The 25,886-nt window shown below is 41.8% G+C and overlaps 1 protein-coding gene across 4 annotated transcripts in view; it reads left to right on the forward strand.

The window, feature by feature from the left end:
• The window catches only part of UVSSA (UV stimulated scaffold protein A), a 112,307-nt gene that overhangs the window by 82,056 nt on the left and 4,365 nt on the right, over positions 1 to 25,886 (forward strand). For all 4 annotated transcript variants that reach the window (XM_030563449.1, XM_030563448.1, XM_030563450.1 and 1 more), the window contains 3 exons: positions 5,466 to 5,649; positions 7,091 to 7,202; positions 21,623 to 21,812. In XM_030563449.1, the coding sequence (XP_030419309.1) occupies positions 5,466 to 5,649; positions 7,091 to 7,202; positions 21,623 to 21,812 (486 nt within the window). The remainder of the gene's footprint in view (positions 1 to 5,465; positions 5,650 to 7,090; positions 7,203 to 21,622; positions 21,813 to 25,886) is intronic.

The following is a 25,886-nucleotide window of genomic DNA, read 5'->3' on the forward strand; positions in this document are numbered from 1 at the left end:
GCCTATTCCCATCTGGGGACCTCAACTTGGTCCTCTCTAGGCTCATGGGACCACCATTTGAACCATTGGTAACATGCTCCCTGCTCTACCTCTCTTACAGAGTGATATTCCTGGTAGCGATAACCTTGGCCAGAAAGGTGTCTGAGCTCAGGGCCCTAATGTCTGAGCCTCTCTACACCCTGTTTTATAAGGACAAGATTCAGCTCAGGCCTTCTCCTGCTTTCCTTCCAAAGGTTGCATCACAGTTTCACATTAACCAGGACATTTTCCTCCCGGTGTTCTACCCTAAGCCTCATTCCAGCATCAGGGAACAGAGACTCCACTCTCTGGATAACCGCAGAGTGCTAGCCTTTTACATGAAGAGAATGAAACCATTCAGAAAATCGGTCCAGTTATTCGTGGCAGTGGCGGACAGAATGAAAGGTCTACTGGTATCATCACAATAAATCTCATCATGGATAGCATCCTGTATTCATGAGTGCTACAACCTGGCAGGGATTCCCACCCCTCCAGTCACTGGGCACTCCAGCAGGGCGCAGGCTTCGTCAACGGTGTTCCTGACTCAGGTTCCCACTCAGGAAATCTGCAGAGCAGCAACGTGGTCCTCCATACATACTTTTGCCCCGAACTATGTGATTACCGAGCAGGCCAGAGATGATGCAGCCTTCGGATGAGCAGTGCTCCGATCAGTGGAACACTCTGACCCCACCACCTAACCTTGAGCTTTTAAGTCACCTGATTGGAATTGACATGAACGAGCACTTGAAGAAAAAACGGTTACTCACCTTCTTAGACTGAGGCCTAGTTCTTCTAATACGTTTAATTGTTTGTCATATAAATCTAACTATGATCAAATTTGCTGGCAACATCAAAATTGGAAGGGTAGAAAAAACACAGGCAGACAGAACCAAAACTGCCAAGTAACCTTGAGAAGTGGGGGCAGAAGGGCCTCCAGGCAATGAGGAGAGATTTGCTATTAATAATTTTAAAGTTGAGCTCCCTAAAAAAAATAATAAAAAAGAGCAAGTAAAGAGCACAACTACAAAATAGGATGGGAGTGGACATAGCCAAATGGCTGCCCCCTTTGCACTGAGGTGAGTTTATTTTCATCTTGTCTCTTTAACATTCTCCTAATATTAGTTATTCATGTAACCAGGCATTGGTCAATTGGAATTAAGCATCCAGATGGTCCATTAAAGGACTTCTATCCTACAAAGTTATACACAACCAAAAAAAAAAAATATTGGAAATCCACCACCTTCATGTACTGCATAGGGAACATGCAGCTAAACAAAATAACTCTAGTTTTCAATATTCCTTTGTTCTTTTCTCACTTTCCTGCAAATATAGTTGTGAAAGAGTTGGGGGGGAAATGGTTTATAAGGGCATAGTAAATAGAAGTGCTTATGGCTATGCAAACATCAGTCCATTATTTAAGCTCAACTCCCTAAAATGTACCAGGCATCTTAAGGAAATCTACAAAGAGAAAAACAGTTTTATTACACTGAAAAATACTGGATACAGATTTTTTTTGGAGTGGTCAAGTTAAAATATCAAATGAGGCTGCCTCTCGTATAGGGAAAGTTGGACCATATGCATATCATCAGTACCTCTTCACTCTAGCATGAATACAAATATTTGATAGTTTTAGAAAAAAATCAGACCACCAGGTGGCATTAGAATTTTGCTGCACGTTTATGTAAGGTTACTTTGTGTGTAGCAATCTAAAATATTAGTATGCTTCTTTTAGGAATCCTGTCACTTCATTGTGCCTTTATAAAACTGTTGATACAGAGCTTGAAGTGAATCCTATTTTAGGGAATTAAAAAAAAAAAATCAAGCACAGCAGAATGAATCAAACTTACTGTATTTTATTATCCATCACTTTACAGCCCCACTACATCATTTGTAGAGCTAAAGAATACTTTATTTTTTCAAAAGTTTCACTAAAATATTTATTTATATGTTGTAAAGGGTCTTTTCTTGGAATGGTTTTTTAACAGTGAGAGTATAAAGACATATTACGAGACACATAGAACCATAGAGATTCGGGTTGGAAGAGATCTCAGGAGGTCATGTAGTCCAACCCCCTGCTCAAAGTAGGACCAAGCCCAACTAAATCATCCCAGCCAGGGCTTTGTCAAGCTGCGCCTTAAAAACCTCTAAGGATGGAGATTCCACCTCCCTAGGTAACCCATTCCACTGCTTCACCACCTTCCTAATTTTTCCTAATATCCAAACTAGACCTCCCCCACTGCAACTTGAGAGCATTGCTCCTTGTTCTATCATTTGTGACCACTGAGAACAGCCTAGCTCCATTCTCTTTGGAATCCCCCTTCAGGTAGTTGAAGGCTGCTATAAAATTCCCCCTCCCACACTCTTCTGCAGACTAAATAAGCCCAGTTCCCTCAGCCTTTCCTCGTAGGTCATGTGCCCCAGCCTCCTAATCAGTTTTGTTGCCCTCCACTGGACACTCTCCAATTTGTCCACTTCCTTTCTGTTGTGGGGAGCCCAAAACTGGACGCAGTACTCCAGATGTGGCCTCACCAGTGCCACATAGAAGGGAATAATTATTTCCCTTGATCTGCTGGCAGTGCTCCTACTAATGCAGCCCAATGTGCCGTTAGCCTTCTTGGCATCAAGGGCATGCTGTTGACTCATATCCAGCTTCTCATCCAGTGTAATCCTCAGGTCCTTTTCTGCAGAACTGCTGCTTAGCTAGTCAGTCCCCAGCCTGTAACAGTACATGGGATTCTTCTGTCCTAAGTGCAGGACTCTGCAGTTGTCCTTGTTGAACCTCATCAGATTTCTTTTGGCCCAATCCTCCAGTTTGTCTAGATCAGCCTAGACCCTGGACCCTCCAGCATATCTGCCTCTCCCCCCCAGGTTTGGTGTCATTCACGAACTTGCTGAGGGTGCAATCCATCCCATCATCCAGATAATTAATGAAGATGTTTAACAAAACCAGCCCCAGAACCGACCCCTGGGGCACTCCGCTTGATACCAGCTGCCAACTAGACATCTAGCTGTTAATCACTACCCATTGATCCCCATGATCTAGCCAGCTTTCTATCCACCTTACAGTCCATTCATCCAGTCCATACTACTTTAACTTGCTGGCAAGAATACTGTGGGAGACCGTATCAAAAGTTTTCCTAAAGTCAAGATATATCACGTCCACCGCTTTCCCCATATCCACAGAGCCAGTTATCTCATCATAGAAGGCAACCAGGTTGGTCAGGCATGACTTGTCCTTGGTGAATCCATGTTGACTGTTCCTGATCACCTTCCTCTCCTCCAAGTCTTACTACAGTGAACATTGAAGCTAGTCTTGAATTAGAAAATTGATTTGGATTCATCCCCCTAATATTGCCACAATTAAATGAATCCAATTGTTAGATGCTAGTTTCTGAAACAGATGAGGCAACTCTTATGAGGAGTTTGTAAGATAGAAAGATTTAAAAATTAAGTTTCACCACAACTGTAAAATAACTTTTAGCCTAGAAACGCTGAGCCTAATTCTAATCTCACTTATGCTAGTGTAAATAGTAACTCCACTGTAACCAATGAAGTTGAAAGCTGGTATGAGATCAACTTCAGGTCCTGCAAATTAGTTCTAATGTTTGTTAGGGATGACTCATTTGGGGCCCAGTTCAAAAAACACTTAAGCACATTGACTTCAGTGAGACTTAAGGACATGCATAAAGTGTCTTTCTGAATTGAGACCCTCGTTATAAATAAAAGTGTCTTCCTCATATATTAGACTATATGGAGTCTACAAAGTGCAGAGAGCTTCAGTGCTGGGGAGTGACAGGGAGAGAACCACATGAGTGGGAGGAATAGGATGGAGGAAGACAGACACCCAGAGGTCAGTTATAGGAGTGATTGGGAAGCAGAGAACCACGTGGAGGTGACTACAAGTGCACAAATAAAGTGGATATAAAATGTCCTTAGCTGCCCAATATATACATAAATTCCTTATCAAGACCTCCTTCACTCAAATATTTCCATCTTGTATGCAAGGTATGATGGATGTGGGAGTTGTGAGCAGAGTGAAGGTTCTTTGGGATCACTGAACTTAAGGTTACCAGATGTCCTGATTTTATAGGGACAGTCTCAATATTTGGGACTTTTTTTACATGGGCTCTTATTACAGCCTCCCGCCCCCGATTTTCCTGTCCCAATTTTTAACACTTGCTATCTGGTCATCCTAATTGAACTGCATATTTCTGTCTTTTTAATACATTGCCTTAAAACTTTTTCCAGACTTTCTAATATTTTGTGGTTTTTGAGAATACTACATCATTCAACACATAGGTCCTCCCCCTCATTAAGTAATAGATGTTTACTGCCTTTGCTCTAGGGTAATAAAGGGGTTTTGGGGTGGGGGTTGTTGGGTTTTTTTTGACCTGGAAATAGTTCTGCTTTTCATACAATGACTATTTTTCATGAGATCTCTCTAGTTTTAAAATAAGTTTTCAGTATATTGCTTTTAATTTCCTGAAGAAACTTCCTGTAAATACTTGTTAGCTGATAGCAGGGTCAAAAAGAAGAGTTAGCTTTTGAACCTAGAAGAAAAATTGCTACAAAGTTCAGTTGATAGTTGGCTCTGTTCCCTAGTCTACAGTATACTGCAGTCTATCGTCACTCCAGACCCTGCTCCCTTGCTGCTAATAAAGAGCAAAACAAACAAGCCTGAGAGCATACACTGAACAGTAGTTTAACTGTTTGTCTTACTTTATTTTACCTCATCTGCTACACAGTAAGGTTATCGAGATAAGGTCAGTGTTGATCATGGCATTATTTATTTTAAGCAGTTTTTGGCCCACTTTGACTTATAAAGTCAAGTCGCAACTGAAATTACAGTGGTAGGCAGAGGCAGACTAGGGGTTTATGGGACTGTGAGCCAGACCAAGTGGGGGACGCTCCCCACCCCTTCTTCCTGCAGTCCCTCTTGTCCCCCCAGTGCTCCTGCCAGGGAGCAGAGTCCGGGTGCGGGGGTGCCCCAATTGGCCGGGGCCCCTGGGCATGGGCCCCATTGGCCTAGTGGCTAATCCACCACTGGGTGTAAGGTGATAATATTAAATGGGAAACTAGGGAAGACAAGTTGTTTGGAAATGAAGGACACCAGTCAGTCAAGCTTCCACCACATTTTAAGAATGTCTACACAACATAGCAGTTATCACTAGTTGTAGAGCCCTAGATTATTATAATTCATTAATATATCTGTGTGAGTACAAAGAGGGAAAATTTTAACGGCCTGCCAGCTTGTAAAAACTTTAATTTTTACTGAGAGAAGTTGTTGTTAAAGACCAACATGCATGTGTTGATTTTTTTTAAGTGCTCTTCTGCCTACTGAGCCCAGTTCTTAGCCAGCTGATTCCCGTGGGGTTGTATAAGTTCACAGTAAGTACAGAACTTCGTTTATGGGCAAAAAAGTATATCTATGTTCTTTATTTTGCCAGATTTTCTTCCCAACATCGATTTTGGGCACCCAATGAAATGGAGGAAGAGGTGGAAAACAAAGAAGTAGCCGAAATGTTGAAAAGTAGATGCATAACTTTTTCTGGCAAGTTTGAACCGGTGAAACATAAATGTCGAGCGCCTATGCCTGATGGGAGACTATGTGAAAGACAAGATAGGGTTAAGGTGTGAACTTAATATCATAATTTCTAGAATATGCCATACATAGAAAGGTCTCATCAAAATATTTGTTCAAGAGTTTACATCTCATTGCAAACAAGGCTAAAGTGAGTGAAAATTCATGTTCAAAGAAATCTCCACTTGGTTAGCTCAGCTAGTCATCTTTATCTTGCACATGGGAAGCACATTGTTCTAAGAGAAAATTGTAAATGATGTTTTGAAATGAGCTTTGAAGTATATTCGGCATTGCTGCATCTGTTTGTGTCTACAAAATTGCAACAATATGACTTCATTTATGATGAATGTCTCTGGGTCCAATGTCATAAATCACAAATAAGTGTCTACTTTAGCAATTAGGGGAAGTATTTTTATTTATGGGGCACCTAGTTTAAATATCAAATATTTAATGCAAGGTTTCCTTATCTTTGCTATAAATAAAAGCTTACATTATACTAAAAAATGGAAATTGGGTTTTAAAACTCTTACTTTTCACACTTTCTGCTCTTTGCTGTTGTACATTTCTGTCCATTTGGATAATGAAAATAGACTGATTTCACTTTTTTTTGTGGTAATTTCTACTCTGTTACAGTTGCAGGGTTTCATTTAAAAAATGTTATATTTGAGTTCCAAAACATTGCAGGGAATATTTGTTTAATAGGAATGTGTGTTAAAGGTTTGTAGTATGGAAAAATTTAGCTACTGTAATTTAAAAAAAAATCTAGAGCTATTTCTGCTGCACTTAACCAGGTGTTTATACTATGTTCATTACTGTGGTATCTGAGCATATGACAAGGAAACAGCGCCTAGTAGTTGTTTGCTGGGTGGTTCTTCCTTCTCCTCATTCAGTGCAGGGGTGCATTTGACATTAGTGGCTTTTTCAAAACATTATAATCCTTGTTGTTGAGAGGACAGCAAAGAGATGGGCTTTTATGAGAGTTTAAGTTTTTTTTATAAAAGCATAATTTTATAAAACTTAAATTATTGGACAAATTTGAACAATGTTTCCTTAACATTAAACATTTTGCTTGAATATTACATACTGTGTTTGCCATTATTAAAGGGTGTGAATGGGTTGAAATACTTAAAGTGAAATTCCTACATGGTCAGGGATTTAGCTTTACAAATACAGAATTAAAACCCTGGTTTCAGAGATGACAGGGCAGCATTCTGTCTGTTAAAGGCCTATTATTTATTGCTGTTGTACTCGGAGTTCATTTCATTAAGGGCTCAATCCCGTGAGGCTGTGAGTGCCTTTAACTCCCACTGAAGTCTGTTTATGGTTTCAGTGGCAATTTAGGGCTCTCAGCACCTCAAAAGAGGTGCTCATAATCCAGTCCAATATACCAGTACAAAGTGTATCCTTTAATTCCTAGAATTGACTACTAGCAACATGAGATTACATAGAAATGTTTATTCTCTAACTCGTGTCATTTTTTTCTTCCCTCAGTGCCCTTTCCATGGGAAGATAATCCCTCGGGATGACTCTGGAAATCCCATTAATCCAGAGGACAAAATGAGAGAAGAAAAGAAGAGGTTTGAGAAGCAGGCAGAACAGCCAGGTTAGTGTGAGAGATTAATTGGAAAGGTGTCATAAAGTGTTTGAGGGAGCTGAGAGGTTCACTCTGAACATAAGCCTAGATATTGAGGGTGCTTTTTTACTATATCCATTCACTGAAGTAATCTTGCTTTGTAGTCATAACTTCATACTGTAACAGACAAGGATTTGGAAGAAAACTATGCAAGATACGATCAGTGTGACCATAATTCACTGAACAACAAAATTGTTATCAGGCCATCATGTTAGCTACGTAATGCTGAGCTGATGCTAGAAAACAAGGTTAAAGGTAAGGTTTTGGGTGTCTCAGTTCTTTCAGTTATAAAAACATTGGACCAAGACCGTCAAAAGCAACTGTGATTTTTGGCTGCCCAGCTTGAAACAGAAAGTGCTGAGCACCTACCACCTGAAAATCAGGTCCCTGGAGGGTTTCACAAATTGGGCACCCAAAAATAACTAATTCTTCCTCAAGTTGTGTCCCTATGGGTGCTACACTGTAGGCGTTTTTGCGTCCCTCCACTGCTGATCAGAGAACTTGGTAGCAATGCCAGTTCGGCCCGCACATGAGCTGTCCTCCTCCTTGTGCTCTGCCACAAGTCTAGCCAGCATTGCATGGGCAAGCCCTACTCAGTTCCTTCTCAATTGCCCATGGCCAGAGACAGAACTTTTAGCTGTCTGTTTATCAGATTAACAACTCTCTAAATACCTGTTCATCATTCCTTTTACTTTCTTTTCTGACTATTACTTAAGTTTGCTTTGAGTTTCTTTCCTTTTGTTCCTTTAAAATTTTTTTTTTAAAGAATGTTTTTAATTTTAATTTCAATTTTTATTCACCTCTTCCTCTTTCCCTTGTCCGTGGACCATCCCAGGACAGGGTATGCCCAGTTCACCAGGCTTTGAGAGATGTCTCAACTGCAAAGAAGCCATCTTGGTGATGGACGGACATTTGCATTGTGTCCGTTGCCTCCTGGAGGTTCCCCAGAAGTGTGGTTTATGCCACAGTTGAAACCATGGTCCCAGAAGGACAGAGAGCTGAGGCTTTAACTGTCTTCTAATGAAGCAGCAAAGAATCTGTGGCACCATCAACCTCCTGAAGAAACTTGCACAAATACAGACAGTTATCTTCCTTTCCAAATGCAAACGGATGGACATCATACCAAATGGACTAAAGGTAAAAAATCCAGTGCTATCTACATTCTACACAGACCACAGTGAGAGATTATGCCATACCCTGTCAAAGAAACTGAGGAACCACCTGATCAGCATCCTATACAGCAAACAGGAAAACATCAAAAAAAAAGCTCTCCAACCTGGAGACTCATTAATAACCAAACTTCCATACAAACGGACTTCACTAAAATAAGACAGGAGATCTACATTACTCACTTCACCTCTCTACAAAGGAAAAAGAACTGTCTAAACTCCTACTTGCCACATGGGGCCACAACCGTGGTACTCCTAACCCACCCAGCAATATCGTCAATCTATCCAACTACACACTCAGCCCAGAAGAAAAGTCTCTCCTATCTCGGGGACTCTCTTTCTGCCCTCCCACCCCCACCAACAAGATACAGTTCTGTGGCGATCTGGAAGACTACTTTTGCCGTCTCCGACTCAAAGAATACTTTCAGGACAACAGTGAACAGTGCACTGATACACAGTTACCCTCCCACCAACAGCACAAGAAGAAGAACTCCACATGGACTCCTCCTGAGGGTCAAAATGACAGTGTGGACCTATACAGTGAATGCTTCCGCCAACATGCACAGGCAGAAATTTGGAAAAACAACATCGCTTGCCTCATAACCTAAGTCGTGCAGAACGCAATGCCATCCACAGCCTCAGAAACCACCCTGACATTATAATCAAAGAGACTGATAAAGGTGGTGCTGTTGTCATCATGAACAGGTCTGACTACCAAAAGGAGGCTGCAAGACAACTCTCCAATACCAAATTCTACAGGCCACTTCCCTCAGGTCCCACTGAGGAATCTGCTAAGAATCTGCACCATCTACTCAGGACAGTCCCTACACTAACACCGGAACAAATCAACATATCCTTAGAGCCCCGACCAGGGTTATTCTATCTACTGCCCAAGATCCACAAACCTGGAAATCCTGGACGCCCCATCATCTCGGGCATTGGCACTCTCACTGAAGGACTGTCTGGATATGTGGACTCTCTACTCAGACCCTATGCCACCAGCACTCCTAGCTATCTCCGTGACACCACTGATTTCCTGAGGAAACTACATTGCATTGGTGACCTTCCAGAAAACACCATCCTAGCCACCATGGATGTAGAGGCTCTCTACACAAACATCTCACACACAGATGGAATACAAGCTGTGAGGAACTGTATCCCTGATGATGCCACAGCACAACTGGTTGCTGAGCTCTGTGCCTTTATCCTCACACACAACTATTTCAAATTTGATGACTATATATATCTCCAGATCAGTGGTACCACTATGGGCACCCGCATGGTCCCACAAAATGCCAATATTTTTTTGGCCGACCTGGAACAACGCTTCCTTAGCTCTCGTCCACTCACGCCCCTTCTCTACCTGTGCTACATTGATGACATCTTCATCATTTGGACCCATGGGAAGGAGACTCTGGAAAAATTCCACCACAATTTCAACAGCTTCCACCCCACCATCAACCTTAGCCTGGACCAATCTACACGGGAGGTCCACTTCCTAGACACCATGGTGCAAATAAGTGATGATCACATTAACACCACCCTATACTGAAAACCTACCGACCGCTATGCCTACCTTCATGCCTCTAGCTTCCATCCCGGGCACACCACACGATCCATTGTCTACAGCCAAGCACTGAGGTACAACCACATCTGCTCTAACCCCTCAGACAGAGACCAACACCTACAAAATCTCCACCAAGCATTCTCAAAACTACAATACCCGCATGAGAAAATAAAGAAACAGATTAACAGAGCCAGACATGTACCCAGAAGCCTCCTACTGCAAGACAAACCCAAGAAAGAAACCAACAGGACTCCACTGGCAATCACATACAGTCCCCAGCTAAAACTCCTCCAACGCATCATCAGGGATCTACAACCCATCCTGGACAATGATCTCACACTTTCACAGGCCTTGGGTGGCAGGCCAGTCCTCGCCCACAGACAACCTGACAACCTGAAGCATATTCTCACCAGTAATTGTACACCACAGCTTAGTGACACTAGCTCAGGAACCAATCCATGCAACAAACCTCGATGCCAACTCTGCCCACATATCTACACCAGCGACACCATCACAGGACCTAACCAGATCAGCCACACCATCACCTGTTCATTCACCTGCACGTCCACCAATGTAATATACGCCATCATATGCCAGCAATGCCCCTCTGCTATGTACATCGGCCAAACTGGACAGTCTCTTCGGAAAAGGATAAATGGACGCAAATCAGATACTAGGAATGGCAATATACAAAAACCTGTAGGAGAACACTTCAACCTCCCTGGCCACACAATAGCAGATCTTAAGGTGGCCATCCTGCAGCAAAAAAACTTCAGGACCAGACTTCAAAGAGAAACTGCTGAGCTTCAGTTCATCTGCAAATTTGACACCATCAGCTCAGGATTAAACGAAGACTGTGAATGGCTTGCCAGCTACAAAACCAGTTTCTCCTCCCTTGTTTTTCACACCTCAACTGCTAGAACAGGGCCTCATCCTCCCTGATTGAACTAACCTCATTATCTCTAGCTTGCTTCTTGCTTGCATATATATACCTGCCCCTGGAAATTTCCATTACATGCATCCGATGAAGTGGGTATTCACCCACGAAAACTCATGCTCAAAATGTCTGTTAGTCTATAAGGTGCCACAGGATTCTTTGCTGCTTTTACAGATCCAGACTAACATGGCTACCGCCTCTGATACTTGTCTTCTAATAGAAGCAGCTCTCCAACCGCCTTCAGACCCACCTCAAGATTCACCACAGCCCTCTATATCCAAAGGAAGTGAGCCTAAAAAGGCAACAATCAGCCATTCACATAAGGCTTCTAAAACGGGAGTCCTCAGAGCATACCCCGAATCAGCCCAAAAAGATCACCAACTTGTTCAGTATCATTGGTACTGATGGCACTGAAGCCGTCCCAAAGAGCACATTGGACTGCTTAAGGGACCCAGTGGCTGAAAGCAATGAAACATCAGTACTGACTGGTGTCAAGTATCAGAGGGGTAGCTGTGTTAGTCTGGATCTGTAAAAGCAGCAAAGAATCCTGTGGCACCTTATAGACTAACAGACGTTTTGGAGCATGAGCTTTCGTGGGTGAATACCCACTTCGTCAGATGCATGTATTCACCCACGAAAGCTCATGCTCCAAAACGTCTGTTAGTCTATAAGGTGCCACAGGACTCTTTGCTGCTAGTACTGACTGGACGAGGCAAAGACCTTGCCTTGGGGAAGATTCCATTGGTGCAGACAATGACGTCAGTACTGTCAACGTATGCCAAACACAGTTGGATCATTTAACCAAACTACATCACCAATTCCATCAGTACAGTTGTCCTGGCATTAACCAACACAGGTACTGGTATCTATGATATCACAAGACTTCAGATACTCAAGAGACCTCACAGTGTCTCATGTTCCTGAGTTTCTTCTACTCAGTACCAAGGTCCTAGTACCAAGTTTGCCTTGAGCTCCAGATTCCCCTTTGACATCCGGCTGTGCAGCCCCAGTCTCCAGTGGGGAGTCAGATAGTGAGCAGGAGGAGGTAGTCTCCCATCACTCCTTTCAGTACCTTATTGTGCCCATTACCAATCTGGACCTCCCTCACCATACTGTCAATCTGACCCTCAGCCTCCCTGGTATGGTCAAGCATGGTATCAACCACTGGGACCCTTCCCACCATATCAATGGCATTACTGGGATCTGTGGCAGGCATATAGACATCATGCCTCCTGAATTTATAGTATGGCCCACCAAGAACCTATGAGGCACCCTCTCTCTGCCTCTGTATCCAGAGCCTCCTGAAGAGATGAAGGAAGAACAGAAGGTCAACACTGAGGAAGAGGTTGTGCCTCAGACTAACATCTCATCTTCCTTACCAGATGAGGTAGCGATGTTCCCTCCACCATCATTAGCGGATGACTTTAAACTTTTTCAAGACCTAGCTCAGAAAGTGGCAAACACACTGCAGTTACCAGGAGGTTACATAATCACACCATAAATTGCTGCACTCCTCTTCCTCCTCAAGAGTAGCTCTTCCCATCAACAAGGCTCTCTTGGACCCAGCCAAAACTATATCGCAGACATCTGCATTGGCCCAGCCAACCTGTAACCAGGCCGATAAGAAATATTATGTACCAGTGAAGGGGACAGAATTTATTTTCTCCCATCCACTCCCTAATTCGATAATTGAAGAAGTGGTACACTCCAGAGGTCGACAACATCAGAAATCCACCCTCTATAATAGGATTTGGAAACACCTCGACGTATTTGGGAGAAAAGCTTATTCTTCCACCATGCTTCAATTCCACATCACAAATTACCAGGCCTTAATGGCAAAATATGACTATCAACTACTCAAAACTCAATTCCTTTATTGAACAGCTTCCAAAATCTCACAGAGATCAATTGAGAGCCATCTTCAACAAAGGAGAACTGGTAGCCAGGACAACACTTTAATTAGTGCTCGACACAGCTGATATGGCGGTATGTTCCATCTCCACTGCTGTTGTGATGCAGCAAGCCTCTTGGCTACACTTATCGGGCTTCCCCAAGGAGGAGCAGACAACCATGGAGGACTTTCCCTTCAAGGGCACAAAATTGTTCACAGAAAAGATGGATCCTTCCTTCCGTACACTTAGGTTCCAGGGCTACTCTTTGGTCGCTAAGAATTTACACATCTGGGAAGAAGAGAAAATACAGTCCTCAGCCTTCATTCAGATCTTGCTTGGCACACTAGTCAACCCAACACTTCTACGAGCCACAAAGGAAGAAATCTAGGTTCTCAAAATGTGCAAACCATTGGGCCCACAACCTACTTCCCAACCATCCACCTCAAAACATCAGTTTTGATGGGTTTGGCTGGGTGCCATCAGACCACCCTTTCAACACCATCTAATGCTGTCTGAGCATTCGCATCCCTATGGATCTCTCCTCGCCCTGTTCCGTAGCACCTGGGAATGGATAATATCTGATAAGTGGGTGCAAGAGAATATTGGCGATGGGTACTCAATCAACTTCTCCTCATTTCCCCCGACTCCCTTCCCCATCCCTCTTTAGGGACCTTCTCACGAGAACCTGTTACAACAAGAGAGAGACCACCTCCTCAGTGTAGGAGCCATAGAACCAGTACCTCAACATCTACACAGCAAAGGGTTTTTACTCTCATTAGTTCCTGTTACCCAAGAAAAAGGGAGATTGGAGACCCGTACCAGACCACAGAGCACTCAACAAATTAGTCAAGCCTCAAAAATTCAAGATGGTCACTTTAGCAGCGATTTTTTCCAGCACCGGAACAGGGAGATTAGTTCTCAGCCATCAGCCTTGAGGATGCTTATTTCCATATTTTAATTTTGCCATCCCACAGACAATATCTCAGATTTACCCTAAAGTAAGACCACTGCCTACACAGAGTACTCCTCTTTGGCCTCTCATCCGCTCCCAGAGTATTCTTCAAAGTCCTGTCTATAGTGGCAGCCCACCTAGATCATGATCTATCCGTACTTGGGCGATGGTCTTCTAAGGGAGGCTCTCTCGACAAAACTCAGCGGGTTACCTGTACGACTATGGACTTATTCACAAACCTGGGCCTACAAATCAACATACAAAAATTCACAGATATTAGAATTCATAGAAGCTGATCTCGACTCTGTCCGAGCGCGAGCGTTTCTTACAGAACACAGATTCCTCAGTCTCTCCATTCTCATAGAGACATTGCAAACCAGCCCTCAGATATCGTCTAGACATTGTCTTCATCTTCTAGGTCACAGGGCCAGAGGCACATTTGTGATAGCTCATCCTAGACTTCTCATGAGATGCCTCCAGTCATGGTTCACCTCGGTTTACAAACTGAATAAAGACAGCCTGGACAAACCACTATTGCTACCCGCCAAGGTAAACCAATCCTTGAACTGGCCAACATCTGCATGGGGATCCCATTTGCACACCTTCCTCTGTCCCTTCTCCTCACCACTGACGCATCCCTGATAGGGTGGGGTGCGCTTCTCAACCACCTCACAGTACAGAGCAAATGGTCACCCTCCAAAGTGTATCTTCACATCAACCTCCTCGAATTCAGAGTGGTCAGGAACACATGTTCTCACTTCCTTCCACTGATCAGAGAGACACACACGAGAGTCATGATGGAGAACATAGCGTGTATGTACTGCATAAATCATCAGGGGGGCACCAGATCACCCTCCCTTTATGCGGAAGCAGTAAAACTATGGATCTGGGGTACATTTCCCACAATGTTACAATTTCAGCAGCCTACCTACCAGGAGTGCACAACATGAAAATGGACAGTTTCAGCCACAAGTTTCTACACAACTGTGAATGGGAGATGGATTTGACATGTTCCGATGATGGGGAACACCAACAGTAGACTTGTTCACCACTTACCTGCACAAGAAATGTCCACAATACTGCTCCAGAGCAGGCATAGGATAGCACTCTTTAGAGTTGCTCTCCTTCATTTAAAAAAATAAGTCTCTAGCCTCATAGATATGAAGAAAATCTTGAAGACAGAGGGATGAAGTGGGGAAAGTGGAAGGGAAGGGCAAGTCTGCCTAAAAAGAGACAAATGAGGGACTCTTGACAACCTCTGCAGATGGCTCTTGAGTAGTAGTCAGGCATCACAAGTAAGGGTAAACCTTGGGCCCTGGTTTGCTTTAATCCATCTGATTTCAGTTGTTTATAACATTACCAAACTTCAATCATTTGGGCTGAAATTTCTTGTTTGTTCTGTCTCAAACTGAACTTTTTTTGGAAAGTTTCAGCAAAAGTTCAGTCATTTCCCAGAAAGAGGTTATGGAAAAATAGATAGTTTTGTCAAGGTTAACATTTTTTTCCCAACCATTCTTTTAAAGAGCTTTAGCACCACCTGGGTTTGGAGCAGGAATTTGAAATTTGACACCTGGATTGTCCTGGAGTCAAAAAGATGCCTTAGCTGGGTTCAGAGCCAAGAGGAGATCAGGAGTTCTTGTCTCAGCTGTGTCTGCTGATGAGTGGTGTTAATTCTATTTGTGCATTTCACAAGCCTCAGGACTCGTATGTCTCTATCAGGAGGCCTACAACTGAGAGGTGGCACAATGTCATTGCTGGCAGATCTGCGAATAGAACCCAGGTCCTAATATGGCAAATCTGAATCTCATCCACTAAACTACACTGTCTTTCAGAGTGAATGTGCCAAATATGTGTGCATGACTGTACTGTCAGTAACCAATAGACCATTCTGTTCTCCAAAACCAGGAATAGAACTCAACATTCCCAATTCCTAACATTTCTCTGCTGCTTAGCAAATACTGATGAAAGCATGTGTCATGTGTTCCTCCCTAAATCAATGAAAGGGCCACACAGAGAGTAACAGCCTACTTTTGTTCCACTCGTTGTTAGCACAGGAGATAATACTATGGGTCTAAAGGTCCTCACCCATGGTTCAACACTGTGGAATTTATGGTTTGCCATTTGTATGTCAAAAAAAGCTAGGAAATACAAAAAACTATTTTAAAGAATTTTAAGGTTACAAAGTCACATATTCAGGGCTGGTCTACACTACCGCTTAAATTGATGTAACTTTCTTGAAAAAGATGCCCCCCTGAGCGGCACAGGTTACATCAACTTAAGCACTGTCCACACCGACGCTGTGTAGGCTGGAGCCGCTTTCCTCCTGGCGTAGCTTCTGTCCCTCTCAGAAGTGGAGTAATTATGCCAGTGGGAGAGCACTGTCCTGTCAGCATAGCGCGTCTTCACCAGACACGCAATAGTAGCTGCGCCAATATAGTGCTGTCATGTAGACTTGCCCTCAGAAGTTAAGAAATGCTAGAATTAAAGTTTTCCATAGAACCCTAACTCAGCCCTCTTACACGTATGTATCATGAGTCTTCTATTACATGATTACATACTTTTTTCCTATCAGATCCCTGCCTCATTTAGTGCACACAATGGACAGTGAATGAGGCAGAAAGTTGTAAGAGGAGAGAGGCTGTTCTCTTGTGTTTAAGGCACTGGACTGATACCTATGGGAGAAGAGGCCTATTTCTTCCTCCTTCACTGAAGTCCTGTGTGGTGTATATGAAAGCCACACGTGCAAAAGGCCTGAATATTGTTGCAAGGGCAACTTTAATTCTGGCATTTCATTGAGTGCTTGACTTTGCAACCACAGTATTCTTTTAATGTAGTTTTTTGTATGAAATACATAACTAAATACGTTCATTTCATTGTGTTGTATCAGAGGGGTAGCCGTGCTAGTCTGGATCTGTAAAAGCAGCAGAGAGTCCTGTGGCACCTTATAGACTAACCGACATATTGGAGCATGAGCTTTTGTGGGTGAATACCCACTTCGTCTCATGCATCCGACAAAGTGGGTATTCACCCACGAAAGCTCGTGCTCCAATACGTCTGTTAGTCTATAAGGTGCCACAGGACTCTCTGCTGCATTTCATTGTATTGTTATTGCATGGTACCTACTCTAAAATCAGTACTTTTAATGTTCCTCTTCTCACTCTATATGAGATCTTTGTTTATTGCTTATACCTAGTAGCACTCACAATGGACTACGCACTTTCTATACAGATACGGTGCAACCCTCTTGAGGAGCTCACATTTTACATACAGTTACGCCATTTTCCTGGAAAATGTTCGATGGCAGCTGTTCCTTTATTTCTGATTAAAGCGAGCTAACGTTTCAACTGGAAGCAATACTGATTTGTAGCAGGTGCTACATCTGTGTACCATGGTGATATCACTAATACTGGTTCTGTGTTTTCATTGCCTTAGTGCAGGAATTTGGTATTTTCCTCCCAACTTTACATTTTTATTTACCCTTCCCAGGAGGAAAGTTTGCAAGGAATTCTTCTCTAGTATAGTTATGCTTCTGTTTCTGCTTAGTAATACCAGAAATAGCACTTCTGAAACTGGAAAAGATTGTGTGCCTTGTCCATATGTATTCCTGATATGTTGGTGTCTTATTTGAAGTGAGTCTGGAATCCAGTGATTCTTTGATTGTTCGATATTATTAGTTCAGCCACTAGCCTCCCCTGGAAGTCTCTTTTCAAAGCATAGATAACAGTAGTTGGCCATCATGACCTAATATCCAAAAATTGCTAACCAGCATAAAGGTACATCTAAGTATAACCCAATAGCTCCGATTTGTGTATAGCAAGAGTGTGGTTATTTTGTTTTTGTTTTTTTAAAGTTTTGACTTTTCTTTATTTTAATTCTGGCAAAATCTACAGACAGAGAAAGGGAGTTACATTAGTAGCTACTCTTGAGAGGCTAGTTTCAAACTAGAAACAGAACCTAAGGCCAGGCCTACACTCAAAAGTTAAGTCAACCCAGCTACATTGCTGAGGGGCATTGAAAAATTCACACTCCTGAGTGACTTAATTAAGCCAGCCTAACCCCGATGTAGACAGCGGTAGGTCAATGGAAGAATTGTTCTGTCGACCTAGGTACTGCCTCTTGGGGAGGTGAATTAACTATGTCAGTGGGAGAACCCCTGTAATTGGCACAGGTAATGTCTATGTTAACGTACTACAGTGGCACAACTGTAGCGTTTCAAGTGTAGACCAGCCCTAATGCTCTGGTGTAAAAAAATCACTCAAACTGTAAACTATTGATTTTTTTTTTCTGTGAAACTGACATTCCTCTAGGCTAGACATAATACTGATTTTTATTACTGTGTCAGTGTGGTGCTGTTGGTAACATGCTCACCTCTGGCCCAGAAAGATGTGTGCTTGAGTCCCACTCCTGTTCTGACATTACCTTGCTGACCTACTGAATGTCATTTTTAAGCTGAAATGTCAAACTGAGCTCCCTTCTGCCCACCATTCTCTGCCTATCTGGTGGGAAGCTAAGGAAACTATGGCACTTAGTTTGCTGGCCAAAACTTCCATTCATTTAATTTAAAGAAAGTTTCTAATGTCTGTGTATTAACTGTTGTTGAGCATATTTGCTCATTGGTCTTAGTATTTGGTTCATTCATTCTTGTCCATAGTTAAGGACTTTTAAATTAAGATCTGATGTATTGTTTTAACCAATGTTTAAAAAGTCATGTCTTTCCTGCAAGTGACTTGTAACAGCATTACCAAGCACATCAGTGTAGCTGTGAGGATTGTGCGCATGTTCACAACACAAGATAGTTTAGAGTCTAAAATAACCCACCTGATACTACACATACTTTGTTCTTACAGTTGGTGCTGTGATTCCACACATTAGTGACCACACACTGCAAAATGAGGATCAGTCATGGTCAAGAGTATAGTTCATTCATTGCACAAAGACCCTGAGAGTGTTGGGTGTTGCGGTTATGTACAACAACAGTTTGTGAAGGAGACAGGAATAGCATGCACCTAATCCACCTTTTCCAGTAGCTCTGTCCATTTCCTAACTAGGCTTGTAAGGCTGAAAGAACAGGATGTTTAAGCAATGAATGGCAGGTTTGTAAAGATGACAGTAAATAAGATGTTACTTTTTTAGGGCCAAGGAAAGGTGCCTTTACTGTTCTAAAGTAATAAACGCTTCCATTCCCTTGCCAAATTAAACTGTTTTTATTTTACTCTTAAGTACAAAATTGGTCCTTTACTAGTAATTTCTAATACAGGCCAGAATATAAAGACTTCCTGAGGGAACTAATCTGGATCCTTTTATTTAAATGTATATAGATCTAATTAATGTTTGCTGCTTTTGATTTCAAGTGCATTAATTTGTAATAGGTACTCCCAAGAAGTCTCTGCTTATCAGAAACTTTAGGCTAGCTCAAATCACGGGTTTCCTATGTTCTTCACTCTACTGGAAGGTAGATGAATTTTTATCCCCATGTGACTGAATGGAAAAACAATTATGAAAAAGTAATATAGTCCATATGGTAATGACCAGTGTAGGTCTTGGCAATACGGTCACTACTGAGATATTTTAAAAAAGTGAGGCTTGAACATTATTAAATTAAAACTTACTTTAAACTATTAGATTCCAGCCATATCTTCACAAAACTGTGCTTTAAGCTCTTTGGCCCTGAAACAATGAATCATGAGGGATTACACTGACCCCCTAATCTGCAGTGTTCATCCTTTTCCAATAGTTCGCACACAGGAGCAAATTAAGTGCCTATTTTTTGTGTCAACCCTGAAGAGTATCTGGTTTTTCAGCCCTTAGTGACTTGTTAACAAACAGGTATCAGGACAAGCTGGTGAAGGCAGGCCGCTGGCCAGTCAGATGTGAAATAGCATCTCTTTACTAACTACAGTATTGATTCCCTCCTACCCTTGCAAACTGTGTAATTTTCTTTTCCCTGCTGCTAAACTCAGTAACAATGTATGAAGAGCTTTAGGGGCCCATCAATGCTCAAAAAGACTGCTCTTCCCTGGCATTCTATTGATTTTTCTCAAAGGCTTTTAAATTGCTCCTTCATTTTACTCAAATGCTCATTTCATCTCTACTGGATGCCGGCATTTTTCGTTGTGTTTAAACAATTGCTCCATTCACTGGGTTCCTAAACTGTGACGCCTTCTTATTACTGGGAGATAAACTGTTTAGACAGTTTTCCTTAATCTTGGATTAATCGTTACTGTATCTGAATTGTGCTGCTCTGTATTCCTTCACTTCAAAAAATAAACTCTGTGAAGTCTTCTGATCTATCAACTGTGTGGGTTCTATTTTCTCCCTCTATACTTCCCTTTCTCAGTTCATTCCCAGCTCTGCTTTCTTCATCCTTTCGTTTGTTCATAATTTTAATCTCACTCTGTTTTTCTGTGCATAAAATTGATAGGTTAGATCTATCCTTTCCCTGCATAGATGAGTTAATACTCCTGAGCTGTATCATTTTAATGCTACTAAGAGGAATATTTTACCTCTGACCTACCGGAAACAGCATAACCTATTTTTTGTCATAGTTCTTGACCACTTAAGGTATACAAATGAAATTATAGGTTTCTTTATTAATAAAATTTAGCACCTTTTGATTTTTTTCAAAGCTCTCTACAAATGTTAAGTAAACCTAATGTCACCCTTGTGCTATTGCTATTCACAGATGGAGATATTGATCAAGAAAGGTTAGGTGACAAACCCAAGACTACTTGACAAGTCATTGGCAGAGTGAGAACTAGAACTCTGGCGTTCCGAGATTCTAGCATGTTAGTCTGCTGCTTTTCAAAATTATACTTGCACTAGTTTGTTTCCAATCCATAACTTGATTTTTCTATTTTAAGATTAATTTTCCCATGAATTTGAATTATTTTCAAATGTAGACTGTCTCTCTTTTGCCCTGACCAACACCATAATCCTACCTGTTTATATTACACTGACACCTACTGCCCCAGTACAGGACGGGGCCTCATTATGCTAGATTCTGTGCCAAAAAGTAATGACAGTCCCTTCCCCTAAGAGTTTATTTACAATCTAGGTTACTTAGGCCTTTTCTTATTGTGGCACTTAATTGTAGTAGTGTTAACAGTTATTCTAGTTCTGAAACTTGTACGGCTTTAATAAAATATTAACAGAGGTTTCTGACAGTGCTAAATTGACTCTAGTGCTGTTACAAGAAGAAGAAAGTTGGATTTAGACAATTTAAATTTGAAATGGTGGGATATTTTAGAAGTGAAGGCTTTTCCAGATTCAATATTGAGAGGATGAGAACAAGATCATATTCCTTTTCCTTAGAGTGTGCTATCAAGTCTGTCCGAAATTAGCTATGTATTTTGAAGTAATCTTACTTCCTGACTATGGAAATGCTATTGCATATCTAAGCAACCACTCTTCTCCAAACATGAAATATCCTGGGCGCAATTTTTTTTAAATTCATTTTTCCAAAATTTACTTTACATCATAAACTTGTGAGCTCAGACTGGCAGCTTCTTGTTAGATTAAATAATAATAACCTCAGTGTTTAGGCTACTTCTCCATTGTGAAGTGCATTCCCTGGAATTCTGCTATTGCTCGTTTACAAGAAGTTGACTTGGGCCTTACATCCAGAACTGTATTAGCTACCGCGGTTGATATTAGGAAGTATGCCCAATCATGGCCAGGATTTCTTCCCAGAGATCTGTGCTGTAGACTAGTCCTCTTGCACCCATTAGGCTATATAACTTAGATTTCAGACTAAAATCCTTGCAGCAACATGATTCTGCCCTCCTTGTGAACAGGGCCTAATACCACTGGAAACTTGCAAGTTTTAGATGGGGTTGTCTGATCTTTAAAATGTTTTTTTTTTCTCTTTAAACAGAGTGGCAAGACCCAGAATTCATGAGAGAGATTGAAGCAGCTACTGGAGTAGATCTTGGATCCTCTAGATACAGTGGGAAAGGAAAAGGAGGGAAGAACAAAGGGAAGAAGAGGAAATATCCAAATCTGACAGACTTGAAACAGGAGGCTAATACTTCTCGTTCACGTCTGGAGAAGAAAGTCTTCAATAAGTAAGATACTTACCTTATTTGAAACTCCCAACCCCCACTTCATTGTCTTTTTTAACATTTTGATTTTAGTAGCTGTTTCCACCTGAACAAGCAACAAGGAAAAAGCCCTCACAGCTCGCTGCAGAAAAACGATGCCTTCTGTCTGCCAGAGAGTGGGTGCATGGGGCAACAATAAGTTAATGAACAGGGTTATTCCTCAGGGAACACTTCACCACTGGCATTTATAAAACTGTATAAAGGCCATTTATAAGTCTTCTGCTTGCTTTCCTTGAGCCTCTTGCTGTGTGGCATTGTGCTTCCTCTCTGGAATGTACTTGCAAGATATATAGGATTTGAGAGAGAGAGAAAGAGAGTTTCAAATGACATGGGATAAATTTCTGTAGCCTCAGTTTCATAACCCAGAATTTGTGATGTAACTCTGTAGTATCTGGCCCAATACTTCTTTATAATTCAGTAGTTTAGATGTAATGTAAGTCTAAAAATAAGGGATGTACCTCTTGGTACAAACAATTTAGAGGTGTGCTCAGGGGTAAGGGTGAACAGCATTGACCAGTAAAAGGGCCTATGTTTGAGCTGTTTTGCTTTTGCCTGCAGTGGAATCTTGGTACTGGTTACTGGGCTGATCTCCCCTGACCTCTGACCACTTGCTAGGTTTCCGGAAGGCCATGTCTCTCTCGCCTCCCATGTTACCATCCTCCATATCTTCTTGACCTTAGAGTTGAACTGTGACCCCAGCTATACCTTAGCTGGACAGAAGTACAACCTTTGTGATTTGGGACAAACCAGATCCTAGAGTGTACAACCAGGCTTTGTATTTCCTAGACTCCATTCCTTCTCAGAGCAGTAGTTCAACTGGGAAGGGTTTTGCAGGGTGGCAGGAAGGAGGGTAGTAGCTGCACATCTATTAGCCATCCCAGGCTGCACAAAGTGGTCAGTAGGCAAGGGTAAATGGCGAAGTTGAACAGTGATAGAGAAGAAAGTCAAGCTATAGAGTATAAATGGAAGTAAAAGAATAAAGGAAATGTGTCTCAAATGGTCTTCAATTTCTCTACTAGTCTTATCAAGGAGGGGGGAAAAGTGTGTCACACTCTATTCTCCCTCCTTTGTTTCTTATGGCAGGCTGTCACACTGCTTTGCTGTTGCTCTTTTTTACCTTAGTAAAGAATTAGGCATTGGGGTCCACTAAATGTGCAGTAAACCAGTTAGTAAAATAAGCAATTAAAGATAATTAAAGCTGTACAGATCTATGCAGTAAACTTAAACCTGTGCCTGTGTCACATAATAAATAAGAATTTGGTCCAAAGCAGCCAAGCCTGGGAGGAAAGATTGGTTACTGATCTTCTCCCCTAAAGTCCTAGCTGACAAGAGACATGCTGGCCATTCAGGCACCCAGAATAAAACTACAAGTAGCCTCCATTAGTTCTTACGTACTAGTATTCATCAGGCTTAGTAACTCTCCATTGTAATTGAAATGTCATTATAGTCTGAAAAGTACTTGGTAAAAATAGAGCATTTCTCAACAGATCTGCCCCTAGTATATATTCAGAGTTCTAGCTGCTTACTTCCCTGACACAAATAAATGTACTAGAGTTTATTCTTGTTAGCCCTAATAAGCCATTGCAGCTGTGGGAGAAGGAGCTGGAGCCTACTCTGTTTCATGTATCCACAGAATCATAAGCTGAATGTCAGTTACAGAATTGTTATTGGTGGTGATGATACAGGTCACAGAGAGAACTCAGGTTGTCTTTCAGATCACAGGTTGTGTTGCAGAGCTGGCAAAAACCTTTCAGTTGGACAGCTGGGATCTGAAAATCACCAGCAAAACATGGAACCCATTGATATTCTTTTACAGAGTCACTTTTCACGGGTTAAGACTTTGTTGAATTTTCCCCCTAAACTTCACCTTTTAAAAATATTACTCTGTAACTGGTTTGTTTTTGAAACTTATAGCTAGTTTCTGCATTCTCACTCAAACTTCCTCCCCCAAAATCTTTCTTCACTTTTATAGCCCAGTCCCATCGTCTTATGTTAGTAGCAGCACAAACAACATGAAGGGAGCTGAAACATTGTGACCTGGGCTTCTACTGTTCTCATCCCAGCCTCCTGTTCAGTGACTTGGGGAAAAGCACCTCTGCTGTGCAAACCAGGTGAAAAGCTGGTGCAGGAGAGTAGCACACAGCTGGAGAGGTCAGTGCCAACCAGCAAGCAGTGAAGCTGAGCCTCCGTCCCCAGCCCAAATTCCTGTAATCCCAATGGGCCTTTGTTAATACTTCTAGGGAGGGGAATCTGCTGTCTCTCTCTCCCTTTTCCGAAGAAGTGAGAGTTGGAGAGTTTGCATGCTCTGCTGAGAGAGAGGCCTGGGTGGAGATTCACAATACTGTTTCCATTCCTCTCCCGTTTCCTCCAACGTATTGCATTCAGGCAGTCACTGCTGCCCTCTGGTGCTGCTGGGGCCACTTTTGCCAACGGCATAGGAAACTGTCTGGACAAGGGAGTATAGGCTCGCACATTTCTCTTTAAAGAGGGCAAATCAGTCAGGGGTCCCAAAATAAGCAATGTGTGCGCAGATGTGTATGCATATATATTTAAAAATTAAGATTAGTCATTTGTATATTATCAACTTCACTTACTGCCTGCATCTACTGCTCTCACTCGAGGCAAGTTAACTTCAGCTAACACTGCAGTGAAGACGTGCCCACAGACAGGGGAGGTGTCTCTGCTGTCATAGACTTCCAGTGGAAGGTTGCATCCCATCATCCTGACTTACAAATCTGTTTACTTAGTTTTAGTCTTGTTAAGGAGGAAATTAGACCTTTTTGTTTTTACAGAGATTATTCTTATGTGAGGCACTCTGATACTGTGACGATGGGTACCATATAAGAACTTGGGTAGAGAAACTTTAGCGTGCTTCAAACAGGGTAGCAGTTGTATGTGCCTAGAACCTTTTGGACACTGACTGTGTGACCAACGCAAGTGAAACAGAGTAACCAAATTATCAATTCAAAAGGCAAAGTACTAAAAAACCACTGATGCTGGACTATTATGTCCAGAACATCAGATTGTGTTAGTTAAACACCATCCAAGGGATAGCATTTGTTTTAAAATTCTGCATTTTCCCTCATTTGATGCAGTGGGTATTGTAACTAAGAGAGAAAAAAAATTGCTTTTCTGGCTTTTGGTCAAAAAATGGCACATTTTCTATGAAATTCTCATTATCTGGTCTTCGTCAGAGAAGTCAATAAGCCATAAAGTTCTACTAATCAGAATTTCACATCAGCCTTTACAAAATAAATTTAAAAAGCTGTTTTTAGTTTACTGTGCTTCGTGCTAATGATTTTGAGTGTGTGTTTGTGCAAGGTGTGGGGAATCAAACCTGTCATGTTTTAATAGGTTTCATGGTTTGCAGCACTAAACAAGATGATAACCTTGGCTCTTTATAACAACCTCAAATTACTTGAAATGTACAGGTGATAAACCCCGGCTCTAGTCTGCCAATAAAGTTAAGTGAAATTGCACACAGATCATCAGAGTGGGATCTCATTTCATTTACAGTATTGCACAATCCAGTGGTGCTAATGTAAAACCTACATGACATGAAAGTGTCAAGGCCACTGTGCAGTGCTAAAGACTCACTTTTCTCCTACCAATTAGATAATATTTTAAGTGCAAAACCATGATCACATTTTTCTTATTCTGGCAAGAACAGAGCTACAATCCTTGTTAACTTTGCTGGTAGAGTTTTTGTTAAAGGGACACTATTTTCAAGGTGTTTATTTCAGAATATTGACGTCTGTTACAACTGCTGCTGAGAAGAGCTTTACCCTGTCCATTTAAAAGCAGTATTAAAAAGTTTCTTCTGTTTTCAGAGGTTTCAAAATGGTTTTCATAGTGAAGCAGTTAGAGTTATACAGGGGCAATTAAAGTACATCTCATGGTGCTCAGCTACCATGGAGATAGGTTGTGTATAAAAACCCAGATAGAACAGAATAACACTAAGACATGACCCTGCAAGATGTTGGGTGCCCTCTATTGACTGAGTTCAATAAGCACCTTGGAGGACCAGGCCCTGGTTCT

Source organism: Gopherus evgoodei, chromosome 5, assembly GCF_007399415.2.
Source record: "Gopherus evgoodei ecotype Sinaloan lineage chromosome 5, rGopEvg1_v1.p, whole genome shotgun sequence".
NCBI lineage: Eukaryota > Metazoa > Chordata > Testudines > Testudinidae > Gopherus > Gopherus evgoodei.